At 37.5% G+C, this 23,170-nt stretch overlaps 4 protein-coding genes across 9 annotated transcripts in view; 1 reads left to right on the plus strand and 3 right to left on the minus strand.

Annotated features, from left to right (window-relative positions):
- The window catches only part of LOC149130448 (uncharacterized), a 105,410-nt gene that overhangs the window by 6,072 nt on the left and 76,168 nt on the right, over nucleotides 1-23,170 (plus strand). For all 4 annotated transcript variants that reach the window (XM_089344287.1, XM_089344290.1, XM_089344285.1 and 1 more), the window contains exon 2: nucleotides 992-1,177. The gene's annotated coding sequence lies outside the window, so the exon portion shown is untranslated. The remainder of the gene's footprint in view (nucleotides 1-991; nucleotides 1,178-23,170) is intronic.
- LOC106880980 (uncharacterized) lies at nucleotides 1,346-5,915 on the minus strand. The gene is made up of 2 exons (XM_052977338.2): nucleotides 5,736-5,915; nucleotides 1,346-3,721 (listed from the first exon to the last, which is right to left on the minus strand). Exon 2 carries the CDS (start codon nucleotides 3,358-3,360, stop codon nucleotides 2,203-2,205), a length of 1,158 nt encoding a protein of 385 aa, XP_052833298.1. The 5' UTR covers nucleotides 3,361-3,721; nucleotides 5,736-5,915; the 3' UTR covers nucleotides 1,346-2,202.
- On the minus strand, nucleotides 7,454-20,912 carry LOC128251041 (uncharacterized). 3 transcript variants are annotated; one of them, XM_089344296.1, is made up of 2 exons: nucleotides 20,809-20,912; nucleotides 7,454-11,073 (listed from the first exon to the last, which is right to left on the minus strand). In XM_089344296.1, exon 2 carries the CDS (start codon nucleotides 10,711-10,713, stop codon nucleotides 8,719-8,721), a length of 1,995 nt encoding a protein of 664 aa, XP_089200422.1. In that variant the 5' UTR covers nucleotides 10,714-11,073; nucleotides 20,809-20,912; the 3' UTR covers nucleotides 7,454-8,718. The 3 variants fall into 3 exon arrangements, with proteins under 3 accessions (XP_089200422.1, XP_089200421.1, XP_089200423.1); XM_089344295.1 differs by lacking the exon at nucleotides 20,809-20,912 and adding an exon at nucleotides 13,560-13,793; XM_089344297.1 differs by lacking the exon at nucleotides 20,809-20,912 and adding an exon at nucleotides 12,449-13,491.
- LOC149130449 (uncharacterized) lies at nucleotides 16,559-20,946 on the minus strand. Its single transcript, XM_089344302.1, has 2 exons — nucleotides 20,809-20,946; nucleotides 16,559-19,957 (listed from the first exon to the last, which is right to left on the minus strand). Exon 2 carries the CDS (start codon nucleotides 19,595-19,597, stop codon nucleotides 17,867-17,869), a length of 1,731 nt encoding a protein of 576 aa, XP_089200428.1. The 5' UTR covers nucleotides 19,598-19,957; nucleotides 20,809-20,946; the 3' UTR covers nucleotides 16,559-17,866.

Consider the following 23,170-nt stretch of genomic DNA (forward strand, 5'->3'; position numbering starts at 1 on the left):
AAGTTACGGGGACATAAACACACCAGAATCGGTTGTCAAGCGATGATGGGGGGACAAACACAGACACACATACATATATATATATATACATACATACGACGGGCTTCTTTCAGTTTCCGTCTACCAAATCCACTCAAGGCTTTGGTCAGCCCGAGGCTATAGTAGAAGACACTTGCCCAAGGTGCCACGCAGTGGGACTGAATCCGGGACCATGTGGTTGGTAAGCAAGCTACTTAACACACAGCCACTCCTACGCCTATATGTATATATTTATAGACATACATAGACACAAACACAAGGATGTAGTCTATAATGACTATGAATGTAGGAGTAACTTCATCCTGACTCCATTCCATTCGGCTGTAATTTTATGAACCGTATTCTATCCACCCATTCCAATATGTTTAATATTAGACTCTTTCCTTTTCTCAGATCATTTCCAGTGTTTCAGTACCACAACCCATTTTTATTTACCCAAAGAACTGCACACCTCATGAACCCTCCCATTCATACTCTATGTTCCTGTCAACTTCAATACAGATTCAGCTCAGCAGGAATTTCAACCATGTTTCGTGGTCTGCTACCACAACAGCTCCTTTATAGGGTCCAGTTAGCTCAAGACATCATCTGGAGGAACCACGTCCGGTTTCGGCCCCTACTCCTCTACCGTTTTGACGTGGCGGTGCCCCGCCTTTCGGAGGTGTCTTCAGCTCTGGTGTTGGGTGCATGTCTTCTTTCTTCTCTTCCCTGGCCTCTTCGATGCAGCATCAACGAGTGTCAGCGTCCGACTGACTGTCTTGTCAAATTCCCCTTTTTATACCTGCTGCTAGGCTCCAGCAGGCTGCCCCAGCAAGTTGTCACGTGACACTGTCTAAACTTCCCGCTGCTAGGCTCCAGCAAGTATTAACCTCATCCAGTTGCTCTTAATCTTGCATTGTCCTAAAATAGCCATTGTTTCATGCGTGTTTCTTTCATCTTTTACTTGTTTCAGTTATTTGACTGCGGCCATGCTGGGGCACTGCCTCGAAGAGATTTTATTCGAATGAATCAACCCTAGTACTTATATTTTTGCTAAGCCTGGTGCTTATTCTGTCGACCCTTTTGCTGAACAGCTAAGTTACGAGAACGCAAACACACCACCACAAGTCAAGGAATTCTGAGAGACAAACACAAAAAGGTAAAAAGATACATATATATTTATAATGAGTGTTGGTTATGAGTTTTGCTTAAGTAAACTGTAGCTGGTTCATCTTGATGTAGCTGTGTGTTGGTTATGCATCAACTGGTCTAGTCTGTGTGCCTGGAGTTACCATATATATAAGAATGACAAGAAGAACCAGGTAAATTCAATGTGACTTATTTTATTACAACCCCTTATAAAAATACATGGCATATGTCTTACATATTGTGAAGTAACTGGTTTGACAAATTTTAAATAACCTTTGTCTGGAACAGTGGAAGTTGTATCATGGTTGAAATTCTGTAGCAAGTTCATGGCTTGGTTCTGTGTGTTGGGCAGCATCGGTTGTTGTGATCTGATCTGTGTCTCTCTCTCTATCTCTTCCATCTTCTCTCTACCCAAAAGCATGAGGGACCATTCCTTATATAATAATTGGTGGACAGGAAGAGAATTTTTCTTTGTTGGGATAAAAACTGTTGCTCAAACACCAATTAGGTGTATAAGACCATTTGATCTTTGCAATGGATTTAGTCCAACCCTGATTTCATGATCAATGTTGACAATACTGAAATACACACGTCATCCAATGTCTGTTGTCCATTCTGGCATGGGTTGCATGGTTTGACCCGGGTTGCCAAGCAAGAAGGCTGCACCAGACACTAATCTGAGTTGGCATGTTTGCTGCGGCTGGATGCCCTTCCTAACATCAACCACTCTGAGAGTGTAATTTACAGTTAGGGAGTTTCCCTTTTTTTTTTTATTGTTTCTTCTTTCGCATAGAAGGAACTCTTACAATTACAGCAATTCCCTGATGAAAAGCTTGGTTATTGCCATGGAGAAAGCCCACAACACTACCACCAGTTTAGAAGCTGAAAATGCTTATGGTTCTTACGAATGGTCACATTGGTAGTCATACATCAATATAGATAGTTATACATTTAGCTAACACTAGAAGTACCGAGCAGTCATTTATCACCACTTACAGAAAATGATTCACTACAGATGTTACACTGATATAGCTTTTATCCTGTATGAACACGTTTGTGAGAATTTAAAGCAGTTTGCAGGGAGAAGCATTTACCACAGACATCACATCGATAAGGCTTCTCTCCAGTGTGAATACGTTTGTGTCTAGTTAATGTAATGCTTACAGAGAATGATTTACCACAAACGTCACAGTGGAATGGCTTCATTCCAGTATGAACACGTATGTGAGAATTTAAAGCACTTCGATCAGAGAATGATGAACTACAGACATCACAGTGATATGGCTTCTCTCCTGAATGAATACGTTTGTGTGTAGTCAAGCTACCTTTTTGTAAGAATGATTTACCACAGATGTCACAGTGAAATGGCTTCTCCCCTGTATGAAAAGACATGTGCGAATTAAAAGCACTTCGGCCAAAGAATGATGCAAAACACACGTCACAATCATAAGGCTTCTCTCCTGTATGAATACGTTTGTGTGCAGTCAAGCTACCTTTTTGAAAGAATGATTTACCACAGATATCACAGTGAAATAACTTTTCCCCTGTATGAACACGTTTGTGAGAATTTAAAGCACTTTGTTCAAAGAATGATGTACCACAAACATCACAGCGATAAGGCTTGTCTCCTGTATGAATACGTTTGTGTCTAGTCAAGTTATTACTTTGAGGGAATGATTTACCACAAATGTCACAGTGAAATGGCTTCTCCCCTGTATGAATACGTTGATGTGTAGTCAAGTTATTACTTTGAGGGAATGATTTACCACAGATGTCACAGTGAAATGGCTTTTCCCCTGTATGAATACGTTGGTGTGTTGTCAGGTTAATTTTTTTAGAGAATGATTTACCACAGATGTCACAGTGAAATGGCTTCTCCACTGCATGAATACGTTGGTGTGTAGTCAAGTTAATCTTTTTAGAGAATGCTTTACCACAAATATCGCAGTCAAATGGTTTCTCTCCTGTATGAATACGTTGGTGTGTAGTGAAGTTAATTTTTTTAGAGAATGATTTACCACAGATATCACAGTGAAATGGCTTCTCCCCTGTATGAATACGTTTGTGCATATTCAAGTGACTCTTTTGAGAGAAAGACTTTTTACAGACATCACAGTCATGTGACAATTTTCGTCTCCCTTTTTCTCTATCTTCTGGAAAAGTCAGTTCCATCAATTTCTCATTCTTTTCCATTATTTTTCTTTAAAAATCACAATATATATATATATATTTTTTCTTTTTCGCTTCTATAGTCTTTTGTTTACAAATATTTCAACTGCTGTGTTTCTGTCCAGTGTTACCTTTGTCCCAAAATACTTTAATAAATTTATCCAAGTTTAATCTGCAAACACACTCATCTTGTAGACACTCCAGCCAGTGATGTCCACAAAGTTTGCTAATAACACATTTCAGAGTAAATATATCAGAGGAATTCTACCATAGATTTACAGAAACAATCTTATATATCTGCTCTGTACAATATTTTCATTTTGGTCTTTAAAAGATGATAAATAATGAGAATGTATCTTCAGTTATTCCAATGTCATCTGATATTCTGAAATAATGAAGAAACAACAGTGTAAGATATAGAAGTTACTTAAAAAATACAGATTCAACATTTCCTTAGAGATAAACTCTAGAAATAAACATTTACTTGAAAAAAAGAACTTTTTAATTTATTAAAATTTACATCAGAAAATCTTGTGTGAAGCTAACATACTTCTAAACTTCAGGTGCACATTCACACACACACACATATATTGGGCTTCTTCCAGTTTCTGTCCAAGCAAATCCTCTCACAAGGCTTTGGTTAGCCAGAGATTATTGTTGAAAATACTTGCCTAAGGTGGTACACAGTGGGGCTGAACCCGGAACCATATATATGTGTGTGTGTGTGATATATATATATGGCACTGACGCCTTCCTGGCACGTGTAAAGACATTCAAGCGAGATCGTTGCCAGTGTCGCTGGACTGGCTCCTGTGCAGGTGGCACGTAAAATACACCATTTTGAGCGTGGCCATTGCCAGTACCTCCTGACTGGCTTTCGTGAAGGTGGCACGTAAATGCACCCACTACACTCTCTGAGTGGTTAGCGTTAGGCAGGGCATCCAGCTGTAGAAACTCTGCCAAATCAGATTGGAGCCTGGTGTAGCCATCTGGTTTCACCAGTCCTCAGTCAAATCATCCAACCCATGCTAGCATGGAAAGCGGACGTTAAACGATGATGATGATGATGTGTGTGTATAGCTCACGATAAGGTCATGATTTCAATTCTCAGCAGCATGTTGTTCCCTTGCGCAAGACAAGTTCCTCCACTTCACTCAGCTGAGAAATGTAAATTCTACCTGCAATCCTTCCTAGGTTTCTTTGCGGATCCTACCTTGTGTGTCTCCGTTGTGAAATTTTTTTTTTTTTTTAAATCAAAATTTCAAATATGGACAGTCCAAAGTTTTGGCTTAAATCCCAGCAATGGACTATTAGATGTGATGATGGAAAACATCAATACGTCAGAGTGACAAACAAACGTGGAGGGTAGGTGATCATGAGATGAGCTAAAAACAACAGCTAAATAACCCTTAAATCACGCATCAAAAAAATATATGGCACTATCATGCTATTAGCTGTCAGAAGTGAAAGTGCTCACTGCTAGTGAAGTATCTGTCTGTCTGCCTGCCTGCCTGTTGCTGGCCTGTCGATTCTTTGGCTACTGACAGCTAATACTATGACTGGCCGGAGCGAGCTATCTGTCTGTCTGTCTCTCTCTCTCTCTCTCTCTCTATCTATCTATCTATTACTCGAAAGTTCGCGCGTCCGCGCTAGCTAGTCGTGAGTAGAAAACACAAATTTAATATAAAAACATATTTCCTGAAATTGCAAATTATTTAAAATATAAAAAGAGAATTTATCAAAATAGAAAACAAATGAAGTTTGAAGTTTAAAAATAATAGGATCGACCACTCACGACTAGCTAGCGCGGACGCGCGAACTTTTGAGTAATAGATAGATAGAGAGAGAGAGAGAGAGACAGACAGATATATAGCTCGCTCCGGCCAGTCATGGTTATTAGCTGTCAGTAGCCAAAGAATCGACAGGCCAGCAACAGGCAGACAGACAGATACTTCACTAGCAGTGAGCACTTTCACTTCTGACAGCTAATAGCATGACAGTTCCAAATATATATATATATATATATTCGGTTTCGGCATAATCGTATGAATTCCCATGCATAGAACACAAATTCACAAACACTCAGTGAAAAGTCCAATAGAAAAGTGTCAAAAGGGTTAGTTACTCATGTTGCCCCGCTTTCTAATTATGTCCCCTTCTCTATATCGATGAATATACACTCGATAACTTATAATAAAGCATTGCTTTCTCAATATGTCTGTGGTTGGAGTGTATTTGAGGATATTTCTCCAACTAAAACACACAACAAACTAACGTGGAAATGATGGATCGTGTAGAAAGCAGCCTCCATAGCTAGAAATAGCAGCCAAATGTCGATCAAAAGACATCTGAGACACAAAGTATTAAAAGATTAAATGTTTCCATTGTTTAATACTTACGGAAATGTTCTTATAAAGGATAGTGTTGTTGTTAGAAGTGCATCAGGTGGTTGAGAAATGTATTATAAATGTGTTCGGGAGTTTATAAAGAGAAATTCTAGCGCCAGACATGTTTGTCAAGATGTAATGAATGGAGGCGGAAGTACGTTTAGTGCGCATGTGCATGAAATGTTGGTTTCACATTTTGACACAAGGCCAGCAAGGTACTACTAAAGCAGCACGGTCCCGAGAGCGCGGTCGCGTGTCCGCGCTAGCTAGTCGTGAGTGGTCGATCCTAGCCCTGACCCTGTCCCTAATCCTAACCCTAACCCGCGTGTGCAAATGAATACGCGTTTAGGGTTGGGGTTGGGATCGACCACTCACGACTGGCTGGCACGGACGCGCGACTGCGCGTTCGGGACCGTGCTGCTTTAGTAGTACCGGCCAGCAACTTCGGGTTGGGGGCTGCTGCCTAAGTCGATTACCTGGACCTCAGTAGTCAACTGGTATTTATTTTATTAAATCCCAGCAAAAAGGTGAAGGGCAAAGTTTACTAATTTGGAAATACCTACACAATTTGTACCTCTTTCGTGTTTGTTTCTTCGAAACTTTCAGACAAAAAGGATAAATTTTAATGAAATTTTCAATACATACGCCAGGGATGGCGTAGATTACGACCGTTTCGGAATTTGTTCTGGAGAAGAAAAAAAAACCCTCTTAATATTTACAATATTATCCGGAAACGAGAAAAAAGTGCAAGTGATGTGAAAATAAATGTGTACGAAAGGTATATGAAAACAAAAATGCGCGGTGTGAGGAGAGGACTAAGGAATATTCACAAGACGCGAGTTTTTCCCTCATAACTCTTATGAAAAAGGGGTTTTTTAATGAATACCTTTCAAACGGCATACATTACGGTTATAAAGAAATTTGTGGGTTTAATTTTTTTCCGAATGGGGTAGAGAGAGGACTTCGAAAAGTTCACAAGATCCAACGTTTTCGCTGGTAACTTTGAGGAAAATAAATAGCTTTTAATGAAATTGCATAGAAATACTTTTCAAATGGCATGGTTGCTTTTTAATTAATAAAACGACTTTCCTCAACTTTCTCCGTGTCCCCCGTCCAATGGGGGGGGGGGGGGGCACTTTCTCATTTTCCTTCTGCTCCGGGGCCTTACCTCGGCCCTGGGGGCAGTTCTTACGCAAACCTTATGTACCGTCCCACCCATACCCTGGCGTTCTTATCAACTTCAATTTAGATTCAGTGCACCATATACGAACGTCATCGAGTTACTATTAATCTTGTACTATGTAAAAATGGCCATTCTTTCATATACGTTTGTGTTGGTCTATTTATCTCTCCTTTATTACTTGTTTCAGTCGTCTGACTGCGGCCATGCTGGGGCAACGCCTGAAAGAAATTTCAGTCGAATGAATCGACCGCGCTTCTTACCTTTTTGTTAAGCCTGGTACTTATTCTATCATTCATTTTTGCTGAACAGCTAATTTATGAGGATGTAAACACACCACCACTAGTTGTCAAGCAATATTTAAAGACAAACACAGACACAAAGATGTATTTAGATACACACATATTTATACTCAGTGTTGGTTATGAGTTTTGCTTAAATTAACTGTGGCTGGTTCATCTTGATGTAGCTGTGCGTTGGTTATGCATCAACTGGTCTAGTCTGTGTGCCTGGAGTGACAGAAGATAAATGAATGACAAGAAGAACCAGGTAAATTCAATGCAACTGTTATTTATTACAACCCCTTATAAAAATACATGGCAAATGTCTTACATATTGTGAAGTAACTGGTTTTGCAAGTTTTAAATAACCTTTGTCTGGAACAGTAGAAGTTGTATCATAGTTGAAATTCTGTAGCATGTTCATAGTTTGTATGCTGGGCAGCAGTGGTTCTTGTGATCTGATCTGTCTCTCGCTCTCTTCCATCTTCTCTCTGCCCAAAAGCATGAGGGACCATTCCTTATATGACTGGTGGACAAGAAGAGAATTTATCTGCTTTGGGATAAAAACACTTGCTAAAACACTGATTGGCTACTTAAGACCATTTGATCTTTGCAATGGATTTAGTCCAACCTTGATTTTGTGATCCATGTTGGCAATATTGAAATACACACATCATCCTAATTAGCATTTAATGTCCATTGACCATGCTGGCATGGGTTGGATGGTTTGACCTGGGTTGGCAAGCAGTAAGTTATCTAAGGTGTGGTGACATAAACTACACAGTTGGGAGGTTCTTATCACACACTGTTCTATCTCCTCTCCTGTGTGAATATAGTTAGTTAGAGAGATCGTTCATTTTTTTTTTCTTTGACATTTATAACAATTCCCTGATGAGTTGCTTGGTTATTGCCATGGAGAAAGCCCACAACATTATCACCAGTGTAGGAGGAGGCCAAAATGCTTCTTGTTCACATGAATTGTCACATTGATATTCACACATCTATATGAACAGATGCACATTTAGTTAACACTAGAAGTACCAAACGGTCATTTATCATCAATTTTGCTTATTACTTTTTAATTTCTACAACTGTATTGAATGTACAATCATGAGCATCATTTCATATATATGTGTCTATAGATATATATGTTTTTTTTACATGTAAATAAATGCTAAAAGAATATATTCACTGCATTTGCTGATATTTAAAACAAATTGTATTAAAGTATAGATTTTCAATGGCAGTCAAAAAGTTACCCCTATGGTCCTTGTAGGGTTAACCCACTAGCATTTAAAGTGGCCATATCTGGTTCAAATTCTCCACCTATTTTATGATCAAACTAGCCAGACTCAGCCGCTTACACCTACCCTACAATGTCATTCCAAATATAAACAGTCATGTTATAAGAACTTGAAAGCTGTGAGATAATGCATGACAAATTGAAAATAATGTGAATAAATAAACATCACATTCAACAGAATAATCTGCATGGTAAAGGGTTTAGTCACCACTTACAGAGAAAAGGATTTTCTCATGTATGGAAACGTTTGTGAGTAGCTAAGTTGCCACTTTGAGAGAATGATTTACCACAGATATCACAGTGATATGGCTTCTCTCCTGTATGAATACGCTTGTGACTAGTTAATGCAGTACTTCCAGAAAATGATCTGCCACAGATATCACAGTGATATGGCTTTTCTCCTGTATGAATACGCTTGTGACTACTTAAAGCACAACTCTGAGAAAATGATATACCACAGATATCACAGTGATATGGTGTCTCTCCTGTATGAATACGTTTATGAGTAGTTAGGTTACTGCTGGCAGAGAAAGATTTCTTACAGATGTCGCATTGATATGGCTTCTCTCCTGTATGAATCCGTTTATGTTCAGTCAAAGCAGAGTTGCGAGGGAATGATTTGCCACAGATATTACAGGAATATGGTTTCACTCCTGTATGTGTACGTTTGTGAGAAGTGAAAGCACTTCTACGAGAGAATGATTTACTACAGATGTTACACTGATATGGTCTTTCTCCTGTATGAACACGTTTGTGACGAATGAAATAACTTTTCTCAGAGAATGATTTACCACAGACATCACAGTGATATGGCGTCTCTCCAGTATGAATACGTTTGTGTTTAGTTAATCTATCATTTGTAGACAATGATTTCCCACAAATGTCACAGCGAAATCGCTTTTTCCCGGTATGAACAAGTCTGTGTGTATTTAAAGCACTTTGGTTAGAGAATGATGTACTGCAGACATCACAGTGATAGGGTTTCTCTCCGGTATGAATACGTTTGTGTATAGTCAGGTAACCATTTGAGGAGAACACTTTACCACAGATATCACAGTGATATGGCTTCTCTCCTGTATGGATATATTTGTGTTTAGATAAGTTGAAACTCATGGAGAATGATTTACCACAGATATCACAGTGATATGGCTTCTCTCCTGTATGGAAACGTTTATGAGCAGCTAAGTTGCCACTTTGAGAAAATGATTTACCACAGATAACACAGTGATATGGCTTCTCTCCTGTATGGAAACGTTTATGATTAATTAGGGTACTACTTAGAGAGAAAGATTTATTACAGATATCACAGTGATAGGGCTTCTCTCCTGTATGGATATATTTATGTTTCGCTAAGTAGTCATTTCGGGAGAATGATTTACCACAAATATCACAAGAATAAGGTGCCTCTCCTGTATGCGTACGTTTGTGAATAGTCAGGGTACTACTTACAGCGAAAGATTTGTTACAGATGTCACATTGATATGGCTTCTCTCCTGTATGAATACGTTTATGAGAAGTTAAACTTCTGTTGCTAGAGAGAGATTTACCACAGATATTACAGGAATATGGTGTCTCACCTGAATGAATACGTTTGTGCATATTCAAGAGACCCTTATGAGAGAATGATTTAATACAGATGTTACACTGATATGGCTTCTCTCCTGTATGAACACGCTTGTGAGAAATGAAAGTACTTCGGTCAGAGAATGATTTACCACAGATGTCACAGTGAAATGGCTTCTCCCCTGTATGAATACGTTTATGCGTAATTAGGCTACTACACTGAGAGAAAGATTTGTTACAGATGTCACACTTATATGGCTTCTCTCCTGTATGAATACGTTTGTGAGAAGTCAAAGCACTGTTGCCAGAAAATGATTTACTGCAGATATTACAGGAATATGGTGTCTCTCCTGTGTGAATACGTTTATGATGAGTTAAAGCACTACTTTGAGAGAACGATTTACCACAGATGTCACAGTGATATGGCTTCTCCCCTGTATGAGTACGTTGGTGTGTGGTCAAGCTACTACTTCCAGAAAATGATTTACCACAGATTTCACAATGAAATGGCTTCTCTACTGCATGAACACATTTGTCCTTATTCAAGCTGCCCTTTCGAGAGAAAGACCTTTTACAGACATCACAGTCATGTGACAATTTTCGTCTCCTCTTTGCTTTATCTTCTGGAAAAGTCAAATCCTTTGCTTTCTCACTCTTTTCCATTATTCCTCTTTGAAAATTACAATATATATACTCTTTTTCCTTGTCTTTGGTTCTATAGTGTTTCGTTTACAAATATTTTGACTGCTGTATTTTTGTCCAGTGTTACTTTCGTCTGAATACTCTTTAGTAAATTCATCCAAGTTTAATTTGCAAACACACTCATCTTGTAGACACTCCAACCGGTGATGTCCAGAAAGTTTGCTAATAACATATTTCAGAGTAAATATATCAGAGGAATTCTACCATAGATTTCTAGAATCAATCTTATATATCTGTTCAGTACAATGTTTTCAATTTGGTCTTTAAAAGATGATAAATAATGAGAATGTATCTTCTGCTATTCCAATGTCATCTGATATTCTGAAATAATAAAGAAACAACAGTGTAAGATATAGAGGCTACTTAGAAAATACAGATTCAACATTTCCATAGAGATAAACTCTAGAAATAAATTTTTACTTGAACAAAAGAACATTTTGATTTATTAAAATTTACATCAGAAAATCTTGTGTGACGCTTACACATTTCGAAACTCCATTTACACATTCACATTGAAAAATATACACACACATACATATATATATATATATATATATATATATATATATATATATATATATATATATACATATATGAGTGGTTGGTGTTAGGAAGGGCATCCAGCTGTAGAAACTCTGCCAAATCAGATTGAAACCTCGTGTCGCCTCCTGGTCCAGCAGTCCTCAGTCAAATCGTCCAACCCATGCTAGCATGGACAGCGGACGTTAAACGACGATATATATATGTATATATACTAGCAAAAATACCTGGCATTGCCCAAACGAAATTTAAAGATGCCTTTTAGATCGTCAACCTAAACATAGATTACACAGGTCTTGCATACTCATAGCTGAGCTACCAACTTTATACATTAATAACCTAGGGTTTCCCAGGTTATTGAAAATAACGAAATTTAAGTATTCCTTTTAAATCTCTAAGTACAACGAAACATGAATTATGTAGCTCTCAACAATTAGCTGAGGTACAAACTATTAATGTCAATAACATGTTTTATCTGATGTTCTCACTGTTAAAAATTGTTAAAAAAACAGGTAGTTTTTTGTCTTTGCAACCGCCTTCAATTGTTAGTACTTATTTGAAACACGTTGAACCTGAAAATACATAGATTTGAGAAGAACAGGCCTGCAGGTGCTCCACTCCTGTTTCTAAGTACATTTAACAAAACTGCAATCAGATGACACGAGTATAAACAAATATATTGGAACAAATCCCGAAATTAATCACAGTTTAATTATCTAGAGCTCCTAAATATACAATGTTTTGAATGTGTCCTTTAATTGGTGTATAGATGAAAAGATTTACGGGACTTCCAACTCACAGACATCCTACATATAATTGGCCGTTATGTGGAGCTGAGATGTCTTGCTCACAGGGCCATTAACTATTGCTAAAGTTCTGTACAATGTTTGGGAGCACATGCATTATGCGATCAATGACAGATGGTACCATCTCACCACAGGCTTTCTGCCCCAGCCCCGAATTTGGATGATCATTACTTTCGGAAAATTGGATATTTTTTTAATGAAATTTTCTGGAAATATGTTATATCATGTAGATTCTGAAGATATGCAAAATTTTGCGGGAAGATTGTGGGACAATTCGTCGGAGTACACTTCAATTCGTCTCAACTTTCAGAAAAATGAATATTCTTTAATGAAATTATCTATAAATATACCTGAATATGTAGATTCCAAGCTTTTGGGGGTAAAAGACCTAGGAGTTATCTTTCCGAACAGTTCCCCACTGGGGTGGGGGGTGTTTCGGAACAAGTTGTTCATATTTGATTCAGTTTCTTCGATGTGTGCGTTTGTGCATCCGTACATAACCCTTAAATCTGGTCGTAAAACTTCGGGGTGGGTGTATTACAATGTTGAAAAGATTTTTTGGCACTGTCATAGTATTAGCTGTCAGAAGTGAAAGTAGAAAAATCTGACAAGGAACGTTACTGCTGGTTTGAGTTGATTCTTTGGCTACTGACAGCTAATACCATGACTGGCCGGAGCGAGCTATATGTCTGTCTGTCTGTCTCCCTCTCTCTCTATCTATCACTCGAAAGTTATTGGAACAAATTTGACACCTATATCCATCCGTTTGAAAACACACAGAGTATAAGGGTACTACTAAAGCAGAGTGGTCCCGAACGCGCAGTCGCGCGTCCGCGCTAGCTAGTCGTGAGTGGTCGATCCTATTATTTTTAAACTTCAAACTTCATTTGTTTTCTATTTTGATAAATTCCCTCCGTTGAAAATTATATTTTTATATTTTAAATAATTTGCAATTTCAGAAAATATATTTTTATATTAAATTTGCGTTTTCTAATTTGATAAATTCTACGGACACAAACAGAGGTGAACGAGTGATAGATAGATAGATAGATATAGAGAGAGAGATAGTGAGATAGACAGACCGACAGACAAATAGATAGCTCCGGCCAGTCAGTAGCCAAAGAATCAACTCAAACCAGCGGTAACGTTCCTTGTCAGTTCTACTTTCAATTCTGACAGCTAATACCATAACAGTGCCCATTTTTTTTTTTTTTTTGCATATTTTGTACTCCGTTGGAGACAAGGTCGGAATCCGTAGAAAAAAGGGGGTGGTGATGAATGAATGCACTAACGCACACAATCAAATATGAACTACTTGTTCCGAAACACGCCAACTAACCGATGGAGGGTGTAGAAGGTTGCCTCCATAGCTAAAAATAGCAGCCAAATGTCGCACACGTCAAAGGACATCTGAGACACAAAGTATTAAAAGATCAAATGCTTCCATTGTTTAATACTTACGCAGATGTTTTTATAAAGGATAGTGTTGCTATAAGTGAGTCAGGCGGTAGAAAAATCTATTTTAAATGCGTTTGGGAGTGAATTAAGAGAAATTTCGGCGCCAGACACGTTTCTAAACACTTAATGAATGGAGGCGGAAGTATGTTTAGTGCGCATGCGTATGAAATATAGATTTCCCATTTTCTCACAAGGCCAGCAATTTCGGGAATAAGTGGTGCGAGTAAGTCGATTCCATGAACCTTAGTAGTAAACTGGTATTCATTTTATTGAACCCCCAAAAAGGTGAAAGGCACAGTCGACTTCGCCGGAGTTTCGACGTACATACACAAATGTCGGCATAACGTACAAAAGGTGGACCCTGTCTACTGGGTCTATTCAATCTGACGTGCAGATTTTTTGAGTTAATTTTCTTCACCTACACACTTTGAGACTTTGGATACTGATAGAATGTGTCATGTAGAACAGGGTTTACTCTTAACGTTTTTTGACAAAATTTGGATTAAAGTTGTCGTATTTCGGTAATTTTAACCAATTAATGACGTGTATTCAGTTGAAAAAAATTACTGCTGCTGTTTGCGAACAACTTCCGGGTCCATTGACAAAATGATGAGTCTTCGACAACAGAAAAGTTTCCCCAAACAAAACCTTTCTTTAATAACCAGAGACGTTTTTATAGCAACATATATGAGAATGTGTCCAACAATCTATCTATCTATCTATTTATATATATATATATATATATATATATATATATATATACATACGTATATGTGTAAAAAAATCTCATCAGGCAATCGAGGCAATGAAAGAGCCTCTACCTGGCCGCTCGACAAGCTAAAAATAGCAGCCAAACAATCCCCCAACCTAAATCACACGCCCACTGTACGTAATGTCCTAGATTAACCATTTCAAAGTATTTAGTTAAAAAACAAATTAATTGAATAATCTGCACCCACTACACTCTTGGAGTGGTTGGCGTTGGGAAGGGCATCCAGCTGTAGAAACTGCCAAATCTGATTGGAGCCTGGTGCAGCCATCTGGTTCGCCAGTCCTCAGTCAAATCGTCCAACCCATGCTAGCATGGAAAACAGACGTTAAACGACGATGATTTTCTTTTAGAGCCACTTTATCAATAAACTGATATTGAGGAGGAATTCCAACTGCATTTTGTCGGTCACTAACTCAACAACACCTCTATGGGATCCAGTGGCTTAAGACATCATCAGCAAAACCCATGTCCAGTTTCGGCCCCTACTAATGTTTTAATATTATACTTCTACTTGTTTCACACAAACATTTCTTGATAAGAATTTTGTACCATTCTTTTGCTTACCTGCCCAGACTTCGTTATCACTAATTTCCATAACTTCACTATTTTCACTTATTCTTTTCAAAATTATTTGAATTTTCAATCTTATGTAATCCACACTCTCGAAAAGGTATTTCTGCAAAATGTTATCTAAAAACATGGATAAAGGAAGATAGAGTAGAAACAATTTTCCCCATGATAACGGATGGGAATGGGGGTGGGGTGAGATTTCCGAGGGTTCCACCCCGCTTTTCCAACCATAATAAGTATTTTGTGGCACATTAAGGGGTCACCGTAATTCACTCGACGAAAAAAATAAAATTACAATCTTTCTGGGATTATGCATTAACTGGTGCAGTCGGTGTGCCTGGAGTTACTGTAGATAAACAAATGACGAGAAGGATTAGAACTGTTATTTATTACAACACCTTATAAAAAATACATGGCAAATATCTTACATATTGTGAAATGGTTTGGAAAAATCTAAGTAACTATATCTGTTACAGTGTAAATTGTAACATAGCTGAAATTCTGTAGCATTTTCATGGCTTAGTTCTGTAATGCTGGGCAGCATCAGTTGTTCTGATCTCATCTCCATCTCTCCTCCATTGTCTCTGCCCAAACACGTTAAGGACCATTCCTTATATTATGAGTGGTAGTCAGGAAGAGAAACCAGTAGTTTCTGTGACTGCAATTTCACTTGGCTTGATGTATCTTCTTCTCATTTGTAATAATTTAAAGCTTAATAGACAGGAAGACAATATGCTTCCTACATATATAAATGTTGGTTTCTTTCAGTTTCTCTCTAAAAAAAACACCACTCACACGGGTTTGTTCGGCCTAGTGTTCTAGTAGAAAATAATTGCACAAGGTGCCACGCAGTGGGACTGATCCTAGAAGCATGCAGTTGGGAAGCAAGGTTCATACCACACAGCCATACCTATTGCTTTAAATAGTTTCTTATAATTCATGCAAGACAAATTTAAAATCTCCAAAAACGTTGCTTTTATTAAAAATAAAAAAATGCCAAAGTTGAGTTATCTAAGATGTGGTGAAATAAACTCTAGAGTTAGGAGGCTGTTATCACACGTTGTTCTATCTCTTCTCCTGTGTCAATACATTTACAGTTAGAGAGATCGTCCATTTTTTTTTTCTTTCTTTTAGTGCGCATGCGTATGAAATATAGATTTCCCATTTTCTCACAAGGCCAGCAATTTCGGGAGTAAGTGGTGAGAGTAAGTCGATTCCATGAACCTTAGTAGTCAACTGGTATTCATTTTATTGAACCCCCAAAAAGGTGAAAGGCACAGTCGACTTCGCCGGAGTTTCGGCGTACATACACAAATGTCGGCATAACGTACAAAAGGTGGACCCTGTCTACTGGGTCTATTCAATCTGACGTGCAGATTTTTTTGGTTAATTTTCTTCACCTACACACTTTGAGACTTTGGATACTGATAGAATGTGTCATGTAGAACAGGGTTTACTCTTAACGTTTTTTGACAAACACAGACACAAAGATGTATTTAGATACACACATATTTATAATCAGTGTTGGTTATGAGTTTTGCTTAAATTAACTGTGGCTGGTTCATCTTGATGTAGCTGTGTGTTGGTTATGCATCAACTGGTCTAGTCTGTGTGCCTGGAGTGACAGAAGATAAATGAATGACAAGAAGAACCAGGTAAATTCAATGCAACTGTTATTTATTACAACCACTTATAAAATTACATGGCAAATGTCTTACATATTGTGAAGTAACTGGTTTTGCAAGTTTTAAATAACTTTTGTCTGGAACAGTAGAAGTTGTATTATAGTCGAAATTCTGTAGCATGTTCATAGTTTGTATGCTGGGCAGCAGTGGTTCTTGTGATCTGATCTGTCTCTCGCTCTCTTCCATCTTCTCTCTGCCCAAAAGCATGAGGGACCATTCCTTATATGACTGGTGGACAAGAAGAGAATTTATCTGCTTTGGGATAAAAACACTTGCTAAAACACTGATTGACTACTTAAGACCATTTGATCTTTGCAATGGATTTAGTCCAACCCTAATTTTGTGATCCATGTTGGCAATATTGAAATACACACATCATCCTAATTAGCATTTAATGTCCATTGACCATGCTGGCATGGGTTGGATGGTTTGACCTGGGTTGGCAAGCAGTAAGTTATCTAAGATGTGGTGACATAAACTACACAGTTGGGAGGTTCTTATCACACACTGTTCTATCTCCTCTCCTGTGTGAATATATTTAGTTAGAGAGATCGTCCATTTTTTTTTTTCTTTCTTTGGCATAAAAGAAACTTTGACAATTATAACAATTCCCTGATGAGTCGCTTGGTTATTGCCATGGAGAAAGCCCACAACACTATCACCAGTGTAGGAGGAGGCCAAAATGCTTCTTGTTCTTCAGAATTGTCACACATCTATATGAACAGATGCACATTTAGTTAACACTAGAAGTACCAAACGGTCATTTATCATCAATTTTGCTTATTACTTTTTAATTTCTACAACTATTTAATATACAATCATGTGCATCATTTCATATATATGTGTATAGATATATATGTTTTTTTTACATGTAAATAAATGCTAAAAGAATATATTTTCAAATCCTTTATTCACTGCATTTGCTTTATATTCAAAATAAACTGTATTAGGTAAATGTTTTCAATGGCAGTCAAAAAGTTACCCCTATGGTCCTTGTGGGAAGCAAGAAATGTTAGTACTTGTAGGGTTAGCCCTTTAGCATTTAAAGTGGCCATATCTGGTCCAAATTTTCTATCTATCTTATGGTGAAACTAGCCAGAGTTGGCCTCTTACACCTACCCTACCATGTTATTCCAAATATAAACAATCATGTTATAAAAACTTGAAAGCTGTGAGATAATGCATGACAAATTGAAAATAATGAGAATAAATAAACATCACATTCAACAGAATAATCTGCATGGTAAAGGGTTTAGTCACCACTTACAGAGAAAAGGATTTTCTCATGTATGAATACGTTTATGAGAAGTTAAGGCACTACTTCGAGAAAATGATATACCACAGATATCACAGGGATATGGCTTCTCTCCTGTATGAATCCGTTTATGTTCAGTCAAAGCAGAGTTGCGAGGGAATGATTTGCCACAGATATTACAGGAATATGGTTTCACTCCTGTATGTGTACGTTTGTGAGAAGTGAAAGCACTTCTACGAGAGAATGATTTACTACAGATGTTACACTGATATGGTTTTTCTCCTGTATGAACACGTTTGTGAAGACAGAAATAACTTTTCTCAGAGAATGATTTACCACAGATGTCACAGTGAAATGGCTTCTCCCCTGTATGAATACGTTTATGCGTAATTAGGCTACTACACTGAGAGAAAGATTTGTTACAGATGTCACATTGATATGGCTTCTCTCCTGTATGTGTACGTTTGTGAGAAGTGAAAGCACAATTGCGAGGGAATGATTTACCACAGATATTACAGGAATATGGCTTTTCTCCTGTATGAATACGTTTGTGAAGACGGAAATAACTTTTCTCAGAGAATGATTTACCACAGACATCACAGTGATATGGCGTCTCTCCAGTATGAATATGTTTGTGTTTAGTTAATCGATCATTTGTAGACAATGATTTCCCACAAATGTCACAGCGAAATTGCTTTTTCCCTGTATGAACAATCATGTGTGAATTTAATGCACGTTGGTTAGCGAATGATGTACCACAGACATCACAGTGATAATTGCCGGTATGAATACGTTTGTGTATAGTCAAGTAACCTTTTGAGAACAATTTACCACAGATATCACAGCGGTATGGCTTCTCTCCTGTATGGATATATTTATGTTTAGATAAGTTGCCACTTTGAGAGAATGCTTTACCACAGATATCACAGTGATATGGTGTCTCTCCTGTATGAATATATTTATGTCTAGCTAAGTTGTCTTTGCGGGAGAATGATTTACCACAGATATCACAATAAGGTGTCTCTCCTGTATGAATACGTTGGTGTATAATTAGGTTACTACGTGCAGTGAAAGATTTATTGCAGATTTCACATTGATATGGCTTCTCTCCTGTATGAATACGTTTATGAGAAGTTAAACTTCTGTTGCTAGAGAGAGATTTACCACAGATATTACAGGAATATGGTGTCTCACCTGAATGAATACGTTTGTGCATATTCAAGTAACCCTTTTGAGAGAATGATTTACTACAGATGTTACACTGATATGGTCTTTCTCCTGTATGAACACGCTTGTGAGAAATGAAAGTACTTCGGTCAGAGAATGATTTACCGCAGATGTCACGGTGAAATGGCTTCTGTCCAGAATGAATACGTTTATGCGTAATTAGGCTACTATTGTGAGAGAAAGATTTGTTACAGATGTTGCAGTGATATGGTTTCTCTCCTGTGTGAATTCGTTTGTGATATGTCAAAGCACTACTTTGAGGGAATGATTTACCACAGATGTCACAGTGATATGGCTTCTCTCCTGTATGAATACGTTTGTGAGAAGTTAAAGTACTTTGGTGAGAGAATGATTTACCACAGATGTCACAATGAAATGGCTTCTCTACTGCATGAACACATTTGTGCTTATTCAAGCTGCCCTTTCGAGAGAAAGACCTTTTACACACATCACAGTAATGTGACAATTTTCGTCTCCTCTTTGCTTTATCTTCTGGAAAAGTCAAATCCTTTGCTTTCTCACTCTTTTCCATTATTCTTCTTTGAAAATTACAATATATATACTCTTTTTCCTTGTCTTTGGTTCTATAGTGTTTCGTTTACAAATATTTTGACTGCTGTATTTCTGTCCAGTGTTACTTTCATCTGAATACTCTTTAGTAAATTCATCCAAGTTTAATTTGCAACCAGACTCATCTTGTAGACACTCCAGCCGGTGATGTCCAGAAAGTTTGCTAATAACACATTTCAGAGTAAATATATCATAGGAATTCTACCACCCACTTATAGAAACAATGATATATATCTGCTCTGTACAATATTTTCATTTCCGTGTTTAAAAAAAGATAAATAATGAGAATGTATCTTCTGTTATTCCAATGTCATCTGATATTCTGAAATAATAAAGAAACAACAGTGTAAGATATAGAGGCTACTTAGAAAATACAGACTTAACATTTCCATACACATAATCTCTAGAAATAAACATTTACCAAAAGAACTTTTTAATTTATGAAAATTTACACGTGAAAATCTTATGTGAAGCTAACATATTTCTAAACTCCATTTACACATTCACATTGAAAAATATACGCACGCATACATACATATATATATATATATATATATATATATATATATATACATATATGACTGGTTGGTGTTAGGAAGGGCATCCAGCTGTAGAAACTCTGCCAAATCAGATTGAACCCTGGTGTCGCCTCCTGGTCCAGCAGTCCTCAGTCAAATCGTCCAACCCATGCTAGCATGGAAAGTGGACGTTAAACGACGATGATGACGACGATGTATATATGTATATATACTAGCAAAAATACCTGGCATTGCCCAAACGAAATTTAAAGATGCCTTTTAGATCGTCAACCTAAACATAGATTACACACGTCTTGCATACTCATAGCTGAGCTACCAACTTTATACATTAATAACCTAGGGTTTCCCAGGTTATTGAAAATAACGAAGTTTAAAAGATTTTTTTTTTTGCATTTTCAGTACTCCGTTGGAGACAAGGTCGGAATCCGTAGAAAAAAGGGGGTGGTCATGAATGGATGCACAAACGCACACAATCAAATATGAACTACTTGTTCCGAAACACGCCAACTAACCGATGGAGGGTGTAGAAGGTTGCCTCCATAGCTAGAAATAGCAGCTAAATGTCGCACACATCAAAGGACATCTGAGACACAAAGTATTAAAAGATCAAATGCTTTCATTGTTTAATACTCACGGAAATGCTTTTATAAAGGATAGTGTTGTTATAAGTGAGTCAGGCGGTAGAAAAATCTATTTTAAATGCGTTTTGGAGTGAATTAAGAGAAATTCCGGCGCCAGACACGTTTCTAAACACTTAATGAATGGAGGCAGAAGTATGTTTAGTGCGCATGCGTATGAAATATAGATTTCCCATTTTCTCACAAGACCCGCATTTTCGGGAGTAAGTGGTGCGAGTAAGTCGACTCCATGAACCTTTGTAGTCAACTGGTATTCATTTTATTGAACCCCCAAAAAGGTGAAAGGCACAGTCGACTTCGCCGGAGTTTCGACGTACATACACAAATATCGGCATAACGTACAAAAGGTGGACCCTGTCTACTGGGTCTATTCAATCTGACGTGCAGATTTTTTGAGTTAATTTTCTTCACCTACACACTTTGAGACTTTGGATACTGATAGAATGTGTCATGTAGAACAGGGTTTACTCTTAACGTTTTTTGACAAAATTTGGATTAAAGTTGTCGTATTTCGGTAATTTTAACCAATTAATGACGTGTATTCAGTTGAAAAAAATTACTGCTGCTGTTTGCGAACAACTTCCGGGTCCATTGACAAAATGATGAGTCTTCGACAACAGAAAAGTTTCCCCAAACAAAACCTTTCTTTAATAACCAGAGACGTTTTTATAGCAACATATATGAGAATGTGTCCAACAATCTATCTATCTATCTATTTATATATATATATATATATATATATACATACGTATATGTGTAAAAAAAATCTCATCAGGCAATCGAGGCAATGAAAGAGCCTCTACCTGGCCGCTCGACAAGCTAAAAATAGCAGCCAAACAATCCCCCAACCTAAATCACACGTCCACTGTACGTAATGTCCTAGATTAACCATTTCAAAGTATTTAGTTAAAAAACAAATTAATTGAATAATCTGCACCCACTACACTCTTGGAGTGGTTGGCGTTGGGAAGGGCATCCAGCTGTAGAAACTGCCAAATCTGATTGGAGCCTGGTGCAGCCATCTGGTTCGCCAGTCCTCAGTCAAATCGTCCAACCCATGCTAGCATGGAAAACAGACGTTAAACGACGGTGATTTTCTTTTAGAGCCACTTTATCAATAAACTGATATTGAGGAGGAATTCCAACTGCATTTTGTCGGTCACTAACTCAACAACACCTCTATGGGATCCAGTGGCTTAAGACATCATCAGCAAAACCCATGTCCAGTTTCGGCCCCTACTAATGTTTTAATATTATACTTCTACTTGTTTCACACAAACATTTCTTGATAAGAATTTTGTACCATTCTTTTGCTTACCTGCCCAGACTTCGTTATCACTAATTTCCATAACTTCACTATTTTCACTTATTCTTTTCAAAATTATTTGAATTTTCAATCTTATGTAATCCACACTCTCGAAAAGGTATTTCTGCAAAATGTTATCTAAAAACATGGATAAAGGAAGATAGAGTAGAAACAATTTTCCCCATGATAACGGATGGGAATGGGGGTGGGGTGAGATTTCCGAGGGTTCCACCCCGCTTTTCCAACCATAATAAGTATTTTGTGGCACATTAAGGGGTCACCGTAATTCACTCGACGAAAAAAATAAAATTACAATCTTTCTGGGATTATGCATTAACTGGTGCAGTCGGTGTGCCTGGAGTTACTGTAGATAAACAAATGACGAGAAGGACTAGAACTGTTATTTATTACAACACCTTATAAAAAATACATGGCAAATATCTTACATATTGTGAAATGGTTTGGAAAAATCTAAGTAACTATATCTGTTACAGTGTAAATTGTAACATAGCTGAAATTCTGTAGCATTTTCATGGCTTAGTTCTGTAATGCTGGGCAGCATCAGTTGTTCTGATCTCATCTCCATCTCGCCTCCATTGTCTCTGCCCAAAAACGTTAAGGACCATTCCTTATATTATGAGTGGTAGTCAGGAAGAGAAACCAGTAGTTTCTGTGACTGCAATTTCACTTGGCTTGATGTATCTTCTTCTCATTTGTAATAATTTAAAGCTTAATAGACAGGAAGACAATATGCTTCCTACATATATAAATGTTGGTTTCTTTCAGTTTCTCTCTAAAAAAAACACCACTCGCACGGGTTTGTTCGGCCTAGTGTTCTAGTAGAAAATAATTGCACAAGGTGCCACGCAGTGGGACTGATCCTAGAAGCATGCAGTTGGGAAGCAAGGTTCATACCACACAGCCATACCTATTGCTTTAAATAGTTTCTTATAATTCATGCAAGACAAATTTAAAATCTCCAAAAACGTTGCTTTTATTAAAAATAAAAAAATGCCAAAGTTGAGTTATCTAAGATGTGGTGAAATAAACTC

This window comes from Octopus bimaculoides, chromosome 28 (assembly GCF_046866305.1).
Source record: "Octopus bimaculoides isolate indiv1 chromosome 28, ASM4686630v1, whole genome shotgun sequence".
NCBI classification, from domain to species: domain Eukaryota; kingdom Metazoa; phylum Mollusca; class Cephalopoda; order Octopoda; family Octopodidae; genus Octopus; species Octopus bimaculoides.